The 16,018-nt window shown below is 40.9% G+C and overlaps 1 protein-coding gene across 1 annotated transcript; it reads left to right on the forward strand.

Moving 5' to 3' along the window:
• The first annotated feature begins 10,397 nt into the window (after positions 1 to 10,397).
• RPS6 (ribosomal protein S6) lies at positions 10,398 to 14,942 on the forward strand. The gene is made up of 6 exons (XM_029201669.1): positions 10,398 to 10,442; positions 10,967 to 11,098; positions 11,608 to 11,818; positions 12,006 to 12,152; positions 14,548 to 14,705; positions 14,808 to 14,942. The coding sequence occupies exons 1-6, from the start codon at positions 10,437 to 10,439 to the stop codon at positions 14,901 to 14,903; spliced, it is 750 nt and encodes a 249-aa protein (XP_029057502.1). The 5' UTR covers positions 10,398 to 10,436; the 3' UTR covers positions 14,904 to 14,942.
• The last annotated feature ends 1,076 nt before the right edge of the window (positions 14,943 to 16,018 follow it).

The following is a 16,018-nucleotide window of genomic DNA, read 5'->3' on the forward strand; positions in this document are numbered from 1 at the left end:
TTTTAGGATGAGCAGTTTGAAGAAACCTTTGCTAGGATTTGCAGCAACAATTTTAGAGAATAATTTTGGGCATCTCCTTGCAGATATCAACTAACTACAAACAACTCATGGATTATCATCCTGGTGACCTTTCCAGCCAGTCAATTAGGAACAAGAAGTGGATCGGGCCCAGGCCACAGCTCTCCCTGCCCTCTCTCTGCTGCTTCTGGGGTCTGTGTGGTTTCCTACTGGATGATGTCCTTGACTAGATTAAATCCCACTCTCAACTTCCACCCATGGAAGAAACTGGAACCTCAGTGCCAGTTTTTGTTAGAATTGCCATCTGAAGTTCTTGAGCCCAGAAGGTATGTTCTTGGTACGCCTCTCCAAGGCTGTCCATCATCTGAATCAACCCACAGCACCTCAGCACCAAGCTCAGCCTTCGATCTCCTCCTTGTAGCAAGGTCAGTCTGGGTTGGAGCCCTCACGGAAAGCCTACCCAAAGCACAACTTGGGAGAGGGGAAAGGAAGGCATTCCTGGGAGTGAGAGTGACACGAGTAAAGTTAGAGGGACATGGGTAATGACAGGTGATGATGTGGTGTCAGGGATGATGAAGACAACTAACACTCATTGAGAGTCTACTGTGCACCCAGAAAGGTTTAACTTTTTTCATGTATCAGTTCATTTATCCCTGACAAGAACTCTGTGAGGAAGGTATTACCACCATTTTACAGATGGGCAAACTAAGGAACCGAGAGAGTGAATAAGTTGTCCAAGGTCACATAGCTATTAAAGAATGAAAATACATGGGACAGGGACTTCCCTGGTGGTCCAGTGGGTAAGACTCCATGCTCCCAACGCAGGGGGCCCGGGTTCTATCCCTGGTCGGGGAACTAGGTCCCACGTGCATGCCACAACTAAGAGTCTGCATGTCGCAACTAATAGATCCTCCATGCTAAAACGAAGACCCCACACAGCCAAAATAAATAAAATAAATATTTTTAAAAAAGAATGAAAATGCATGGGACAAAAAGAAGATTGCCCCATAGAGTGAATTGATCTGATAAAAAAACAAGATTTATTCTTGTATTTTTCCTGTCATCCCCTTTCCTTCCTGCCCACCACCAAATATTTAATAAACATATGCTAGAGCTTGTTTTCCACAGCACTGCAAAAACAGCCCTTAGTCCCTGACCCGAGGGGTGAGAAATCCATTGTAATTCTTGCTCCTGGGTATAGTTACAGAAATATTGGCAAGGAGTATTCCTAGCTTCATTTCTTTGATTTAACTTCCTTTCTCAAACACAGCATGGCATGTTTTAAAATTAGTCTCTTCCTATGAGTAGAAATTGCCCTTGAAATTTAGTTATTTTCTGTCTAAATGATCTTTTTTTCCTGTTTTCTTGACTGGAGCCAAATATGAGACAGCTTCCTGAAAGGCACAAGCTCATTTCCTCCCTCTACTACTTCTCTTCCTTCCTGTGTTTATATCTCCCTTTGGAAAGTATCTCCTTCCCCAAACCCGCTTGCAAAACTCACTTGCTCAGTGACTTAGGGGAAATTTTACCTTTACTGATTGCTTCCAGGATTACTTTAACTGAGTGTTATTGAATACAAATTCTATTCTGTTTAGTCAGGCTCCTCATGGTTGAGAGACTACCTTTGGGCTCTGTTAGGAGTTGGATGGTGTCCCTCACAAAGTCTTATGTAGAAGTCCTAACCCCCAGTATTTCAGAATATAACTATTTTGAAGATTGGGTCTTTAAAGAGGTAATTCAGTTAAAATGAGGTTATTAGGAAGGACCCTAATTCAATATGACTGGCGTCCTTAGGAGAAGAGGAGATTAGGACCCAGACACACACAGAGGAAAGGCCATGTGAAGACACAGAGAAAAGGTGGCCATCTATAAGCCAAGGAGAGGCCTCAGAAGAAACCAATCCTGCTGACACCTTGGTCTCAGTCTTCTAGCTCCATCCAGAATTGTGAGAAAATAAATTTCTGCTGTTTAGCCACCCAGTTTGTGGGATTTTGTTATGGCAGCCCTAGCAAATGAATATGGGCCCCCTCTCAAAACCACCTTTTTCACTGAGTCAAACACTCAGCCTCCAAACCTGTATACCTAACAGCCTGTTGGATATCTCTACTTGTATATCCCATAGACGATTAACACTCAGTGTTAACACCATTTTCTCCCACCCCTCAGCCCCAGACAATCACCATTCTCATCCTATTTCTGTGAGTTCAGCTCTCTCTCTGTCTCCTTTTTTTCTTTTTTAGAGTTCACGTATAAGTGAGGTCATATAGTAATTGTCTTTCTCTGTCTGATTTATTTCACTTAGCATAATGCCTTCAGGATCCATCCCTGTTGTTGTAAATGGCAGAAATTCCTTCTTTTTATGGATGAATAATATTCCATTATAGATAGATACATTTTCTTGCCTTTTCTTTTTTTCCCCCTTTGGCCGTGCCGCACGGCTTGCAGGATCTTAATTCCCTGACCAAGAATTGAACCCACGCTCTCAGCAGTGAAAGCGCCAAGTCCTAACTACTGGACTGGCAGGGAATTCCCAATAGATACATTTTCTTTATCCATTCATCTGTCAATGGACACTTAGGCTGTTTCCCTTTCTTGCCTATTGTAAATAATGCTGCAATGAGCGTGTGGGTGCAGATATCTCTTCAAGGTCCTGTCAGTTCCCAGGGATGATGAGATTACTTTCAGAATTGCAGTCTTGCTGGGTTAGAGCCAGTTATGTGATGTTGCTGGGTCCAGAGGGGTCTCTGGCTGGCGGGTGTGTTACTAGGGGCTGGGGCAGGCGTGGATCCTGTCTGGTCACCGGTGGTAAGGGACTGCCTCCAGTACCTTGTTCAATATGGTGGTGCTGGGAGAAGGGTCTGCTTCAGATTCTGCAGCTGGGTCCTCAGACAGCAGCCTATCACCAGGTGCTTGGAGGTAGTTCCCACCTGGTAATTGGATGAAACCCTGGGTGGACCTGGTAATTGGATGAATCCCTGGGTGGGCGGGACTGGCTCTGGATTGTGGCTGAGAAGGGCTGAAACCGAGGCCCAGGGCTATTTCAGGTTTCACTGAGGTCTGCAGACCTGGCTCGGGAGGCATGGATTGGTAGGTCTCCCGTCAGGGCCCTGGGTGGGCTGGACTGCTCCACGGCCGTGGCCACGGGGGCTGGAACAAAGTATAGGGCCATTTCATGATCTCTGGGGCATAGAGCGTCTGCTGCTCGGTCCTTCTGTCAGCAGGACTGTTCGCTGACTGTGGCTAAGATGGACTGGAGCCCAGTTCAAAGTTATTTCGAAATCTACACTTTGACCGAGTTTGACAGGCTTACTTGCAAGGGCTCTCAGATCACAGCCGAGAGTGGCTAGAGCCAGTTCACCGGCCACTTCAAGATCCATAACCAAGACTGAGGTCTGTATGCCTACTGTCCAATGCGTGGGTGGGCATGACTTCTTCTGGGTCCCATAGCATATGGTGCTGGTGACAGAACCAAAGCCAAATGGGGTGGTAGCTGAGTCCTCAGATGCGGAGCTGTTTCGGGTCTGTGACGGGTGAAATCAGCACCCTGGGTTCAGGCCTCCCTTCCCAAAATATCTCTCCTGGTCTTGGACTGCACCAAGATTTCACAATCTACCTGGGTCCCAAAGCTGCCACAAAGGCACTTTTTTCCCTGATGGATGCTGAATTATTGTTGTTGGTAGGAGGGGTGTGAGCAAGAAAGTATTATTCAGCCATCTTGCTGATGTTAATACTTTGAATATTCCTTTTATAAACTTTTTTTTTTTTGTGGTACGTGGGCCTCTCACTGTTGTGGCCTCTCCCATTGCGGAGCACAGGCTCCGGACGCTCAGGCTCAGCGGCCATGGCTCACGGGCCCAGCCGCTCCGCGGCATGTGGGATCTTCCCGGACCGGGGCACGAACCCACGTCCCCTGCATCAGCAGGCGGACTCTCAACCACTGCGCCACCAGGGAAGCCCCCTTTTGTAAACTTTTGATATCTATGTGAATGTTGTAAATTTTTTATTGATGTGTAATTGACTTAAAATATATTAGTTTCAGGTGTACTACATAATAATTCGATATTTTTATACAATACAAAATGATCATCATGATAAGTCTAGTTACCAGCTGTTACCATACAAAGTTATTACAATATTATTGACTATATTCCATTTCCTATACATTACATCCCTGTTACTTATTTATTTTATAATTGGAAGTTTATACCTCAATCTCCCTCACCTATTTCATTCATGCCTCTTACCCACCTCCCTTCTGGCAACCACTAGTTTATTCTCTGTATCTATGAGTCTGTTTCTGTTTTGTTGCATTTGTTCGTTTGTTTTGTTTTTTAGATTCCACATAAGAATGAAATCATATGGTATTTCTCTTTCTCTGTCTGACTCATTTCACTTAGCATAATACCCTGTAAGTCCATCCAAGTTGTCGCAAATGGCAAGGTTTCATTCTTTTTGTGGCTAATATTATGTTGCATATATACCACATCTTCTTTATCCATTCATGTATCAACGGACACTTGGGTTGCTTCCATTTCCTGGCTATTGTAAATAATGCTGCAGTGAACATAGGGGTGCATATATCTTTTCAAATTAGTGTTTTTGTTTTCTTTAGAAAAATACCCAGAAGAGGAATTGCTGGATCATATGGTAGTTTATTTTTAATTTTTTGAGGAACTTCCATACTGTTTTCCATAGGGGCTGCACCAATTTACATTCCCACCAACAGTGCATGAGAGTTCCCTTTCCCTCCACATGTTCACTAACACTTGTTATGTGTTGTCTTTTTGATAATAGCCACCTGAAAGGTGTGAGATGATATTTCATCATGGTTGGGATTTGCATTTCCTTGGTGATTAGTGATGTTGAGCATCTTTTCATACGCCTGTTGGCCATCAATATATCTTCTTTGGAAGAATGTCTATTCATGTCCTCTGCCCATTTTTAATCTTTTTTTTTTTTGATGTTGAGTTAAATGAGCTCTTTGTATATTTTGGATATTAACCCATTATGGGATATATCATTTGTAAATATCATCTCTCATTCAGTAGGCAGACTTTTCATTTTGTTGATAGTTTCCTTCACTGTGTAAAAGCTTTTTAGTTTGGTGCAGTATTTATTTTTACTTTTGTTTCCCTTGTCTGAGGAGACACATCCCCCCAAAAAAAGTATTGCTAAGATCAATATCAAAGAGTATACTGCCTATGTTTTTTTCCTAAGAGTCTTATGAAATGTATGGTTTTAGGTCTTCCATTTAAGTCTTTAATTCATTTTGAGTTTGTTTTTTTATATGGTGTGAGAAAGTAGTCCAGTTTCTTTTGCATGTAGCTGTCCCATTTTCCCAACACCATTTATGAAGAGGCTGTCTTTTTCTCATTTTATATTCTTGCCTCCTTTGTCATAGGTTAACATGTGGGTTTATTTCTGGGCTCTCTATTCTGTTCCATTGATGTATATGCCTGTTTTTGTGCCAGCATGATGCCTCCAGCTTTGTTCTTCTTTCTCATGATTGTTTTGACTATTCAGAGTCTTTTATGTTTCCACACAAATTTTAGAATTATTTGTTTTAGTTCTGTGAAAAATGACTTTGGTGCGGTTTTTTGTTTTTAATTTGGCCACACTGTGCAGCTTGCAAGATCTTAGTTCCCCAACCAGAGATTGAACCCGGGCCCTGGCAGTGAAAGTGCTGAGTCCTAACCACTGGACTGCCAGGGAATTCCCTGACTTTGCTATTTTGATAGGGATTGCATTGAATCTGTAGATTGCCTTGGGTAGTATGAATTGATTGATTCTTTCTAATGTATTTTTTATTTCCGTTATTGTATTCTTCAGCTCTGCTTGGTTCTTCTTTATGTATTTTTACTCTGTTAAACTTCTCACTGTGTTCATCCAGTCTTCTCCCAAGTTCACTGAGAACCTTTATGGTCATCACCTTGAACTGTTTATCAAGTAGATTGCTTACCTCTACTTTGTTTAGTTCTTCTTCTGGAGTTTTGTCTTGTTCCTTTGTTTGAGCATGCTGGTAGGTGGGGCTGGCCAACAGCCTGATTGGCTACTAGACCCTACCTCATGCAGTGGCTGCTGGTCCACTGGTGGGTCACAGTGTGGCTAGCTACATGGCCCAGGAGGTCCAGGGGCTGGTACGCATATGCTGGTGCGTGGGGCCAGGCCCTGGCACTAATAGGCTTGAGGGAACACTAAAGGAGAGATTTGTGACAATTGGTAAAATTTTATGGGCTGTGTAGTAGAATGTATTGCCTAAATAATAAGTTTTACATGTGATAATGGTATTGAGGCTATGTGGCAGAATATCCTTATTCTTAGGAGATACATCCTTAAGTATTCAGAAGAGAAATACCGTGGTGTTTGTAATTTAATTTCAAATGGCTCAGAAAAAAATAGTATATGTGTGCATATACATATAATAAATAAATGTGTGTATATATATATATTTATATATATATGTATTATATATTATCCAAAACAACAAAATACCTAGGAATAAAATTAATCAAGGAGGTAAAAGACTTGCATACTGAAAACTGCAAAACAGTGCTGAAATAAGTTAAAGAAAACCTAAGTAAATGGAAAGACATATCATGTTCATGAGTTGAAAGAGTTTAATGAGTTTAATTTTGTAAAAATGGCAATACTCCCCAAATTGATCTATGGATTAAATGCAATCCCTATCAAAATTCCAAGAGCATATTTTGCATAAACGAGCATAAGATTCATGTGGAATTACAAGGGATTCCCAAAGAACAAAAACAATCTTGAAAAAGTCAAGGACCCCACCTCCTGATTTTGAAACTTACTACAAATCAAAACAGTGTGGTATTGGCATAAGGATAGATACATAAATCAATGGAATAGATTTGAGAGGCCAGAAGTAAACTCATACATCTATTGCCAGTTGATTTTCAACAAGGGTGCCAAGATCATTAAATGAGGGAAAGGATAGCCTCTTCAACAAATGGTGGTGGGACAACTGGATGTCTACATGCAAAAGAATGGAGTTGTACTGCCAACCTTACACCATATTAACAAAATAACTCAAAATGGATCAATGACCTAAATACAAGAACTCAAACCATAAAATTATTGGACAAAAATGTAGGGATTTTGGATTTGGCAATGGATTTGTCTCAGATATGACAATGAAAGCATGATCAACAAAAGAAAAATTAGATAAATTGGACTTCATCAAAGTTCAAAACTATTATACATCAGTGGACATTCTCAAGAAAAGTGGAAAGATATGTACATAATGGGAGAAACTATTTGGACATTATATATCTAATAAGGGTATAGCATTCAGAATATATAAAGAACTCTTACAATTCAATAACAAAACAAGCCAATTCAAATACAGGAAAAGAGCCTTTGTGCACTGTTGGTGGGATTATGAAATGGTGCAACTTCTATGGAAAACAGTATGAAGGTTCCTCAAAAAATTAAAAATAGAACTACCATATGATCCAGCAATCTCACTTCTGGGTATATATCCAAAAGAACTGAAAGCAGGGTCTTGAAGAGATATATGCATGCCTATGTTAATACCAGCAGTATTCATAATAGCTAAGAGGTGGAAGCAATCCAAATGTTCATCAACAGATGAATGGATAAATAAAATGTGGTATGTAAATACAATGGAATATTATTCAATCTTAAAAAGGATGGAAATCTTGTCACATGCTACAACATGGATGAAGCTTGAGGACATGGTTAAGTGAAATGAGCCAGTCACAACAAGGCATGTACTGCGTGATTCCAATTGTATGAAATATCTAAAGTAGTCAAATTCATAGAAACAGAAAGAAAAATGGTGGTTACCAGGGATGGGAGAGGGCGAAAAAGAGTTCTTTAATGAGTATAGAGTTCCCATTTTGCAAGATGAAATAGCTCTGGAGATGTTTCACAACAATGTGAATATACTTAACACTACTGAGCTGTATACTTAAAAATGGTTAAGATGGTAAATTTTATGTCTTTGAAAAAATGCATTAGAAAAGAAAAAAAAAAGCCTGAGGAATTTTCCTGGATTTTACTCTTTGCCTCATGTTAACTCACTACCACTACTTCAATAAAAATAGAGCTAAAATAAAAAACAAAAAACGGGCAAAGGACTTAAGTAGACATATCTCCAAAGAAAATATATAAATGGCCCAACACATGAAAAGATGCTCAACATCATCAGTCATTAGCGAAATGCAAATCAAGACCACATTGAGGTACCACTTCACACCCCCTAGGATGAATATAATTTAAAAAGAGAGAAAATAACAAAATAACAAGTGCATACATTTCTAGGGGGAATGTAAAATGGTTCAGCTGCTCTGAACATCGTTTGGCAGTTCCCCAGGGAAACACAGAATTACCATGTGACCCAGCAATCCTGCTCCTATATACCCCAAAGGACTAAAAATAGGTACTCAAACATACCAGCACTATTCACAATAGTCAAAAGTTGGAAACAGCCCAAATGTCCATCAGTGGATGAACGGATAAACAAATTGTGATTTACACATACAGTGTGATAGCATTCAATCGTAAAAAGGAATAAAACACTGATACATGCTACAACGTGGATGAACGTCAAAAATATTACAAGGCAGACACAAAGGTCACACAGTGTATAATTCCATTTATATGAAATATATAGAGTAAGTAAATCCATGGAGACAGTACACAGATTGTGGCTGCCAGTAGCTGGTGGAAGGGGGGCGGAATGGGGAGCAATTGCTTAATGGATGCAAGGTTTCCTTTTGGGGTGATGAAAATATCCTGGCACTAGATAGAGGTGGTGATTGCACAACATTGCGAATGTGCTAAATGCCACTGAATTGTTCACGTAAAAATGAATAATTTTATGTTGTGTCAATTTCACCTTAACAAAAATTACATACACAGGATTTAAATGCATCATTTCACCAACCTTTTTACACTAACATCAGATGATCGAACAGGATTTAGCAGAATATTTCAGCTTTGAATGTGAAGTAGGCCTAAACTCAAAACTTTGTGATACTGAAATGGAAGATGGGATGTAATAATCTTGGAAAGTAAAAATTATTTTTGTTTATTTTAAGCAGGAGTTTTTTTCTTGAAGAAAAAATATGGAGTAAATATGTAATAGATAATAAATGTTTCTTCCTTCAGGGTACTGATTCAGGGTACTGTGGGCTTCAAAGTTAGATCACCTGGGTTCTCATTCTCATTCTTCCAGGAATGTTCTGGAGGACTATCAGATACACTGTATCTTTCCTGCATCTTTCTATTCTAATAAGAGTTGAATCATTGCTGATTCAAGATTTACTGTAGTACACTCATTCCTTCTCCCTCTGCTGGCTGGCTCCATACTACTACACTGATAGACTAACACATAGCAGAGCTGGGATTATGATCATATAACAGATATTTACTGAGCCTTACTTATTAAGTACCATACACTTTGCTGCGTCCTGAGTATTCCACAGTGAAGTTAAGACATGAGCCCTGGCCTAATTTATCATCTAGTAGGGGAGGCAGACCATAAGCAAACCATTTATGTATCATGAGTAAACAGTACTATAAAGGGAAATAGTGCTACACTAGAGGAGAGGAATACAATTTCTCGTTGTGTGTTCAGGAAAGGCTTCTCTTAGGAAGGACATGCAATCTGAAAAGACTGGCATGGCATTAACGAATGGCGATAGGTGAGCTTTGGACTGTGGAAAGTTTATAAAGCCAGGTTAAGAAGTTTGGAAAGTATTTAACTATAGTGGGAAATAAATGGTGCATTTCCAGAAAGGGAGTGCTAGACTTTTGCGTTTTAAAAAGATCGCAGGGGCAAGACAGAAAGCAGGGAGACTATTTAGGAGGTACCAGGACTTGGAGTAATTATGGTTTTTGGCTTGGGTGACAGGGTGGCTGAGTGTATCATTCTGTGGTAGAACGATGACTGCAGCGGTTAGAGGACAAGCGGATGATCGAGTATTTAAGGAAAAAACAAAGCACAGCTTTCAAGGCGTCTTGTTCTGAACAGCCAGAACCAGGGCAGGGCACGCTCCTAAAGTGGAAATCTTCGGACGGAGGCTGAGGTACAAGACAGCCCAGGAGAGCCGAACTCCGATCCCGCTCTCCCTCTTTGGTGTCATCAGAAGCAGTGGCCGGGACCGACCGGGGATGCTCTCTGACCCAGAACGACGGCGGAAAGAACAAGGAGTGGACAGACTAACCTTCGGATCTAGACCTGGGCTACCTCACTAACACCGCCCACCGCGGATTAGCCCCACCACCGGAAGTGCCGCCTACTCACGCTCATTTCCGCTACCCCAGGCGTCTGACCGTCTCGCGAGAACTGGAAGAGCCTATGTGACCTGGGCTAAGCGGAAGTTGGGTCTCTTTTTCGTGGCGCCTCGGAGGCGGTCGGCAGCTTCAGAATGAAGGTGCGAATTGGTGGCTGGTGTTGCGCTAGGTTTGAGTAACGTGGATCTAGCTCCAGGATACGGCGCTGCGCTCCAGAATCCTGGCTCTGGATGGAGAAGGGCCTGAGACAGGAGAAGGATCGCTCTTTTGGGGCCGGAGCTCCTTGGGAGAGCGGATGGCGAGCGATTGCAGCTGGAGCTGCGCCGGGCGGGGAGCGCCATGGTGGCGTCCTGCCCCCCAGCTGGGATAGAGGCGGCCCTGCTGCCCGGTTGGCGGCAAGTAGGTCGGGCTTCTTGCTCCGAGAGGGTGAACGGCTGCGCAGCGCCCTTCGCCCCGGCGTCATTCCGCGAGGCTTGAAAGATGTGTCCTACTTTTTTAGGGCGGTGTGTCTTGCGCGGTCTTATGTACACACATGCTTTAGCGAGTAGTATCAAATTTTCTGTTAGTTGTGTGTGGGTGACAGGAAAGGCTTTTTGCAGTGGAATAACCTTTGTAGTGGTTCTGCGATTTTCATGAAGTTCTTTCCCCCCCGTTTAATTTTTAGCTGAACATCTCTTTCCCGGCCACTGGCTGCCAGAAACTCATTGAAGTGGACGATGAACGAAAACTTCGAACCTTTTATGAGAAGCGTATGGCCACAGAAGTTGCTGCTGACGCTCTGGGTGAAGAATGGAAGGTAAAAGTGGCCTGCCGGACTGCCGAATTGAATTGTTAGAATATTTAAGAGAGATGGTAAACGCTGTTGGTAATTGGTAAATGTTATGGGGTTCAAACTCGGGTTCTGTCTTCTGACCTTGGGTTTAGTTACTTCCAGATGTCACTTTATAACGTGGAGCTATCACCTGGCAGGGTTATGTTCGTGAAAAAATACATAGTTCTTGCTATGCAAGCTAATGGTCTCCATTTTTTTTTTGAAAAGTGCCAAGAAGGGTTGTTTTTTATTTATTTGTTGTTCATTGATGCTTTGTTCCTTAACATAGTCTTTCTCCCCCAAGAGCTGTTAACTCTGGTAAAGCATCGGCTAGAAGTAGCTTGATTGAAAGGACTTTGCTAAGGGAAATTGGAAGTATAGACAAAATTTAGTGACCAGAGAAAGCTATTAAGTTTCAGATTGGTCTTAATGAAGTGTACTTGTTGGAGGCCACAATCTTTTGTTCTATAATGAGTCATTGTGTTCTCTTCCAGGGTTATGTGGTCCGAATCAGTGGTGGGAACGACAAACAGGGTTTCCCCATGAAGCAGGGTGTCTTGACCCATGGCCGAGTCCGCCTGCTACTGAGTAAGGGGCATTCCTGTTACAGACCAAGGAGGACTGGAGAAAGAAAGCGCAAATCTGTACGGGGCTGCATTGTGGATGCCAATCTGAGCGTTCTCAATTTGGTCATTGTAAAAAAAGGTGAGATTTTTATTCTTGAGTTAATTTTTGTCCACACTGATTTAAAGCTGATTGTCGATCGATTGATTAATTTGCAGTATCCACAGTTTTGACCAGTGGACTTGTTTTAGCAATGCCTGAACAATTTAGGGTTCTTGTTTGTAAGGAGGTTGTTGAATTAAAACGTCTGTTCATTTTTCTCTTTCAGGGGAGAAGGATATTCCTGGACTCACTGATACTACTGTGCCTCGTCGCCTGGGGCCCAAAAGAGCTAGCAGAATCCGCAAACTTTTCAATCTCTCTAAAGAAGATGATGTCCGCCAGTATGTTGTGAGAAAGCCCCTAAACAAAGAAGGTATGGGGGATTATGCAGTTTAGGGCTTGCTTAATTTCATTGATTCGTCGTAGCGTTTTGTGTGCATGTTAGAAGATAAAAATCTGCCTACTAGTTACCTAGAATCTGAGTTTTTAGGAAGATAGTGGGGGAGAGAGAGGGTCAAGACGTGCAGTTGGTATGAATCCTTATTATATCCAGTGCCCTCTAGAGTGATAGAATTTTTCTTGGAAATTTGCCTTTGGGTCACTGATGTATAAGTTCATTCAGAGATAACTTATGAGACATTTTAAGTTCGTTGCTTTGGGGTTAGGAATTGAAAGAATGACAGAAAACTCTGGGGTTATTGAACGTGCTCTCACACCACCACCCCCCCCCCCCCCCGCCACAACTTGCTTTCTTTCTATATCAGTGGTTTTAATTTTTTTGTTTACCAAAGAAATACATGCTTTCATCCACTTAAGTTGCTTTAACTTCTGGCCTTGGTTTACTTCAACTGGAATGTGGATAGCAGTAGAGTTGTGAGAATTAGAGGTTGGAAAGAAACTTTATTCAAAATACCAGGGAACAAGTGTTTGGGGGTTTTCATATGTATATAAATTTATTTAGGTGTAGTTGATTTACTATGTTGTGTTAATTTTGCAGTACAGCAAAGTGATTTAGTTATATGTATGTACATTCTTTTTCATATTCTTTTCTATTATGGTTTATCACAGGATATTGAATATAATTCCCTGTGCTATGCAGTAGGACCTTGTCTATTCATTCTTTGTATAATAATTTACATCTGAATTCCAAACTCCCAAATCCATCCCTCCCCCTTGGCAACAAGTCTGTTCTCTGTGAGTCTGTTTTGTAAAGTTATTTGTGTCATATTTTAGATTTCACATGTAAGTGATATCATATGGTATTTGTCTTACTGTAACTTCATTTAGTATGATAATCTCTAGGTCCATCCACGTTGCTGCAAATGGCATTATGTCTTCATTGTAGCTGAGTAGTATTGCATTGTATATACCTACCACATCTTCTTTATCCCTTCATCTGTCGGTGGACATTGAGGTTGTTTCCCTGTCTTGGCTATTGTGAATAGTGCTGCTGTGAACATAGGGGTGGCGTGTATCTTTATGACTTATAGTTTTGTCTGGATATATGCCCAAGAGTGGGAGTGCTGGATCATATGGGAACTCAATTTTTAGTTTTTTCAGGAACCTTGGTGTTTTATATTTTAAGAAGGTATATTGTTTATTAGGCAAGATAACCCATCAGTAGTGAGGTCTGCAGCAGCAATGCTCAGTAATATTTCTGTAGTAAATTGTATGATTATTTATAATAAGTGGAATAAATAGCATGTTAATTTGGGGTTGGGTTTTCTTGACATCTGAAAAATTTTGCTTGGGTTTTGGTTTTCAGGACTGGGGGCTTAAATAAGCTAATACCTGGTATATGGTAAGTGCTCATTGGTCACTCATACGAAATATTTGGGCACCTACTGTGTGCTGGGTATGACTTTCAGTGAAGTAACTGGCAAATATATGGTAGTTCCCTGCAGTTGCACCCCTGGAAATATCATTAGTGTACTAAGTGCCACTTAACAGACATTTAAGATGGTTCTTTTTTTCTTTATAATTCCAAAGGGTTTTTTATTTTAGCAGAAGCTGGACAACTGAGCATTTAGTCTTAGAATATTTATCTGAAGTGTTTATTGCTCCCAGAAGGTGTCCACAAACTAAAATCACTGCATCTGAAAAGACTCCTGTTCTGAAGCAGATTTATAATCCAGAGGATTTTGGATTATAAATCAGACAGGCTAAATGAAGATATTCTCAGGAATTTCCTGGTGGCCCAGTGGTTAAGACTCTGCTTTCACTGTGGTGGCCCAGGTTCAGTCCTGGTTGGGGAACTAAGATCCTGCAAGCCGGGCAGCACCACCAAACAAACAAATAAATAAATTCATTCATTCGTTCGTTCATTCATTCATTCTAATATTAAGTTTCACTCCAAGAGTATGGTGGGATGCAGTTAATGCTTTACTTAGTTTTCATGACAAGGTAAATATGCGGTTAATACTGTTTTAAAATAATGCTCATGTGTCTTAACGGTACAGAGATATATCCTCCCAAGACAATGTAATTGTGGAAGGGAAATCAAAGTGAACAGAAAAAAGTATGGGGTATGACTTCCAACTGTGGAGCAAAGTAACCTATTACTATGCTGAATTTACGTATGATCTTGAACTTGACATCCAAGCTATTGGTATAGGAAAACACTGGTCCCTAGTAGACTGTCTCATACAAATAAGTTTTCATAGGAACTACTGAATTTGACTCTGTTTCTAATGCTTTAAAAATGTAAATGTGGGTCCTATTGAACAAGGGTATTATTGAGGTGATTGAGTCATTATCTAAATTTTTAGGTAAGAAACCTAGGACCAAAGCACCCAAGATTCAGCGTCTTGTTACTCCACGTGTTCTGCAACACAAACGTCGGCGAATTGCTCTGAAGAAACAGCGTACTAAGAAAAATAAGGAAGAGGCTGCAGAATATGCTAAACTTTTGGCCAAGAGAATGAAGGTAAGTCCTCAGTGTGTGTGTTGGGGGGATAGGCCTGGCTTTGGATTTGCATTTTTAATCCAGATAAGCATTAACTGCTTTTTTTTTTTTGGTTTTGTTTAGGAGGCCAAAGAAAAACGCCAGGAACAGATTGCCAAGAGACGGAGGCTGTCCTCTCTGAGAGCTTCTACTTCTAAGTCTGAGTCCAGTCAAAAATGAGATGTTCTTAGAGTAACAAATAAATAAGATCAGACATCACATCTCCTTTATTGACTTTTAATTGATGATAAAATAAACGAAGGTCGAGAAACTTACAGAAGAGGAGGTACTGTATAATCTAGTGGTAGATAAAGTCTGCAAGAGATACCTGAAAGTGATAATCCTTCAGATTCAGACACTGAGACTGAACTGTGATAGTGGAAGAGATGGCCAGGACAGAGTTCCTTTGGTGGGTGGCTCAGGAAAGGACTCTTAGCATGTTCATTGGCTTTTTAGCAAGGCATTGAACAATACAGGGGAAATAAATGACTAGGACTATTAATCTTTGATACACTTTATTTTGAGGAATACAGTTTTTCTTAAAGATCTATACACGATACATGAAGAGTGCCCTTGTGAAGATGGACGTTTGTCATATGTAAAAAGGATAACTTGTTAAAAGCATAGTTAATGGATACCATTTTAAAATAGTTGACAAAGTTTTTAAAACCAGTGCAAATTTAATGCATTAACAGAAAACTTCAACTCTACTTGTTTTTATTATATTTCACTGCGAAGGAGTTGACTGTACCTCTTTTTAGAAACACTCTTGCATCAGTGAAGGATGCACAGAGAAAGTATACTTTTCTTTTGGCTGCAACATGCAGGTTGTGGGGTGTGGGATCTTAGTTCCCTGACCAAGGATTGAACCCAGGCCCTTGGCAGTGAGAGTGTGGAGTCCTAACCACTGGACTGCCAGGGAAGTCCCAGAAGTATGCTTTTTCTAATGTACTATGTCTGGTTTCTATAGTACTTGCAGTTAGAACCTTCATTCAAACCATTATAGACTAGAAGGGTCTTAAAAGAAGGCACATTAGGCTTTAAAAGGTGCTCCTTTGCCAGAGTATATATTAACCACAGGTGAGTAAAATTTTCAAGCGGCTGTAACATGTAGAGACTGAAGAAGTGCTTCAGTTAAGTGTGTGTAAGAATCACCTGGGGATCTGGCTAAAAAGTGGATTAGGATTCGGTAGTTTGGGGCCCCAGAGTCATTAATAAGTTCCCAGGTTAGGCCAATAATGCCAGCCCTGAAGCAAGATTCATAGAGGAGCTCCCCATAGCTTTTTTTTTTTTTT

This window comes from Monodon monoceros, unplaced genomic scaffold, assembly GCF_005190385.1.
Source record: "Monodon monoceros isolate NGI ecotype Baffin Bay Population unplaced genomic scaffold, NGI_Narwhal_1 Super_Scaffold_5, whole genome shotgun sequence".
NCBI lineage: Eukaryota > Metazoa > Chordata > Mammalia > Artiodactyla > Monodontidae > Monodon > Monodon monoceros.

Excerpts from the sequence above, each read along its gene's own strand:
- RPS6 (XM_029201669.1), top strand. Across the intron at positions 12,153-14,547 it reads AAAGCCCCTAAACAAAGAAG|GTAAGAAACCTAGGACCAAA; the intron begins GTATGGGGGATT and ends CTAAATTTTTAG. Across the intron at positions 14,706-14,807 it reads TTTTGGCCAAGAGAATGAAG|GAGGCCAAAGAAAAACGCCA; the intron begins GTAAGTCCTCAG and ends GGTTTTGTTTAG.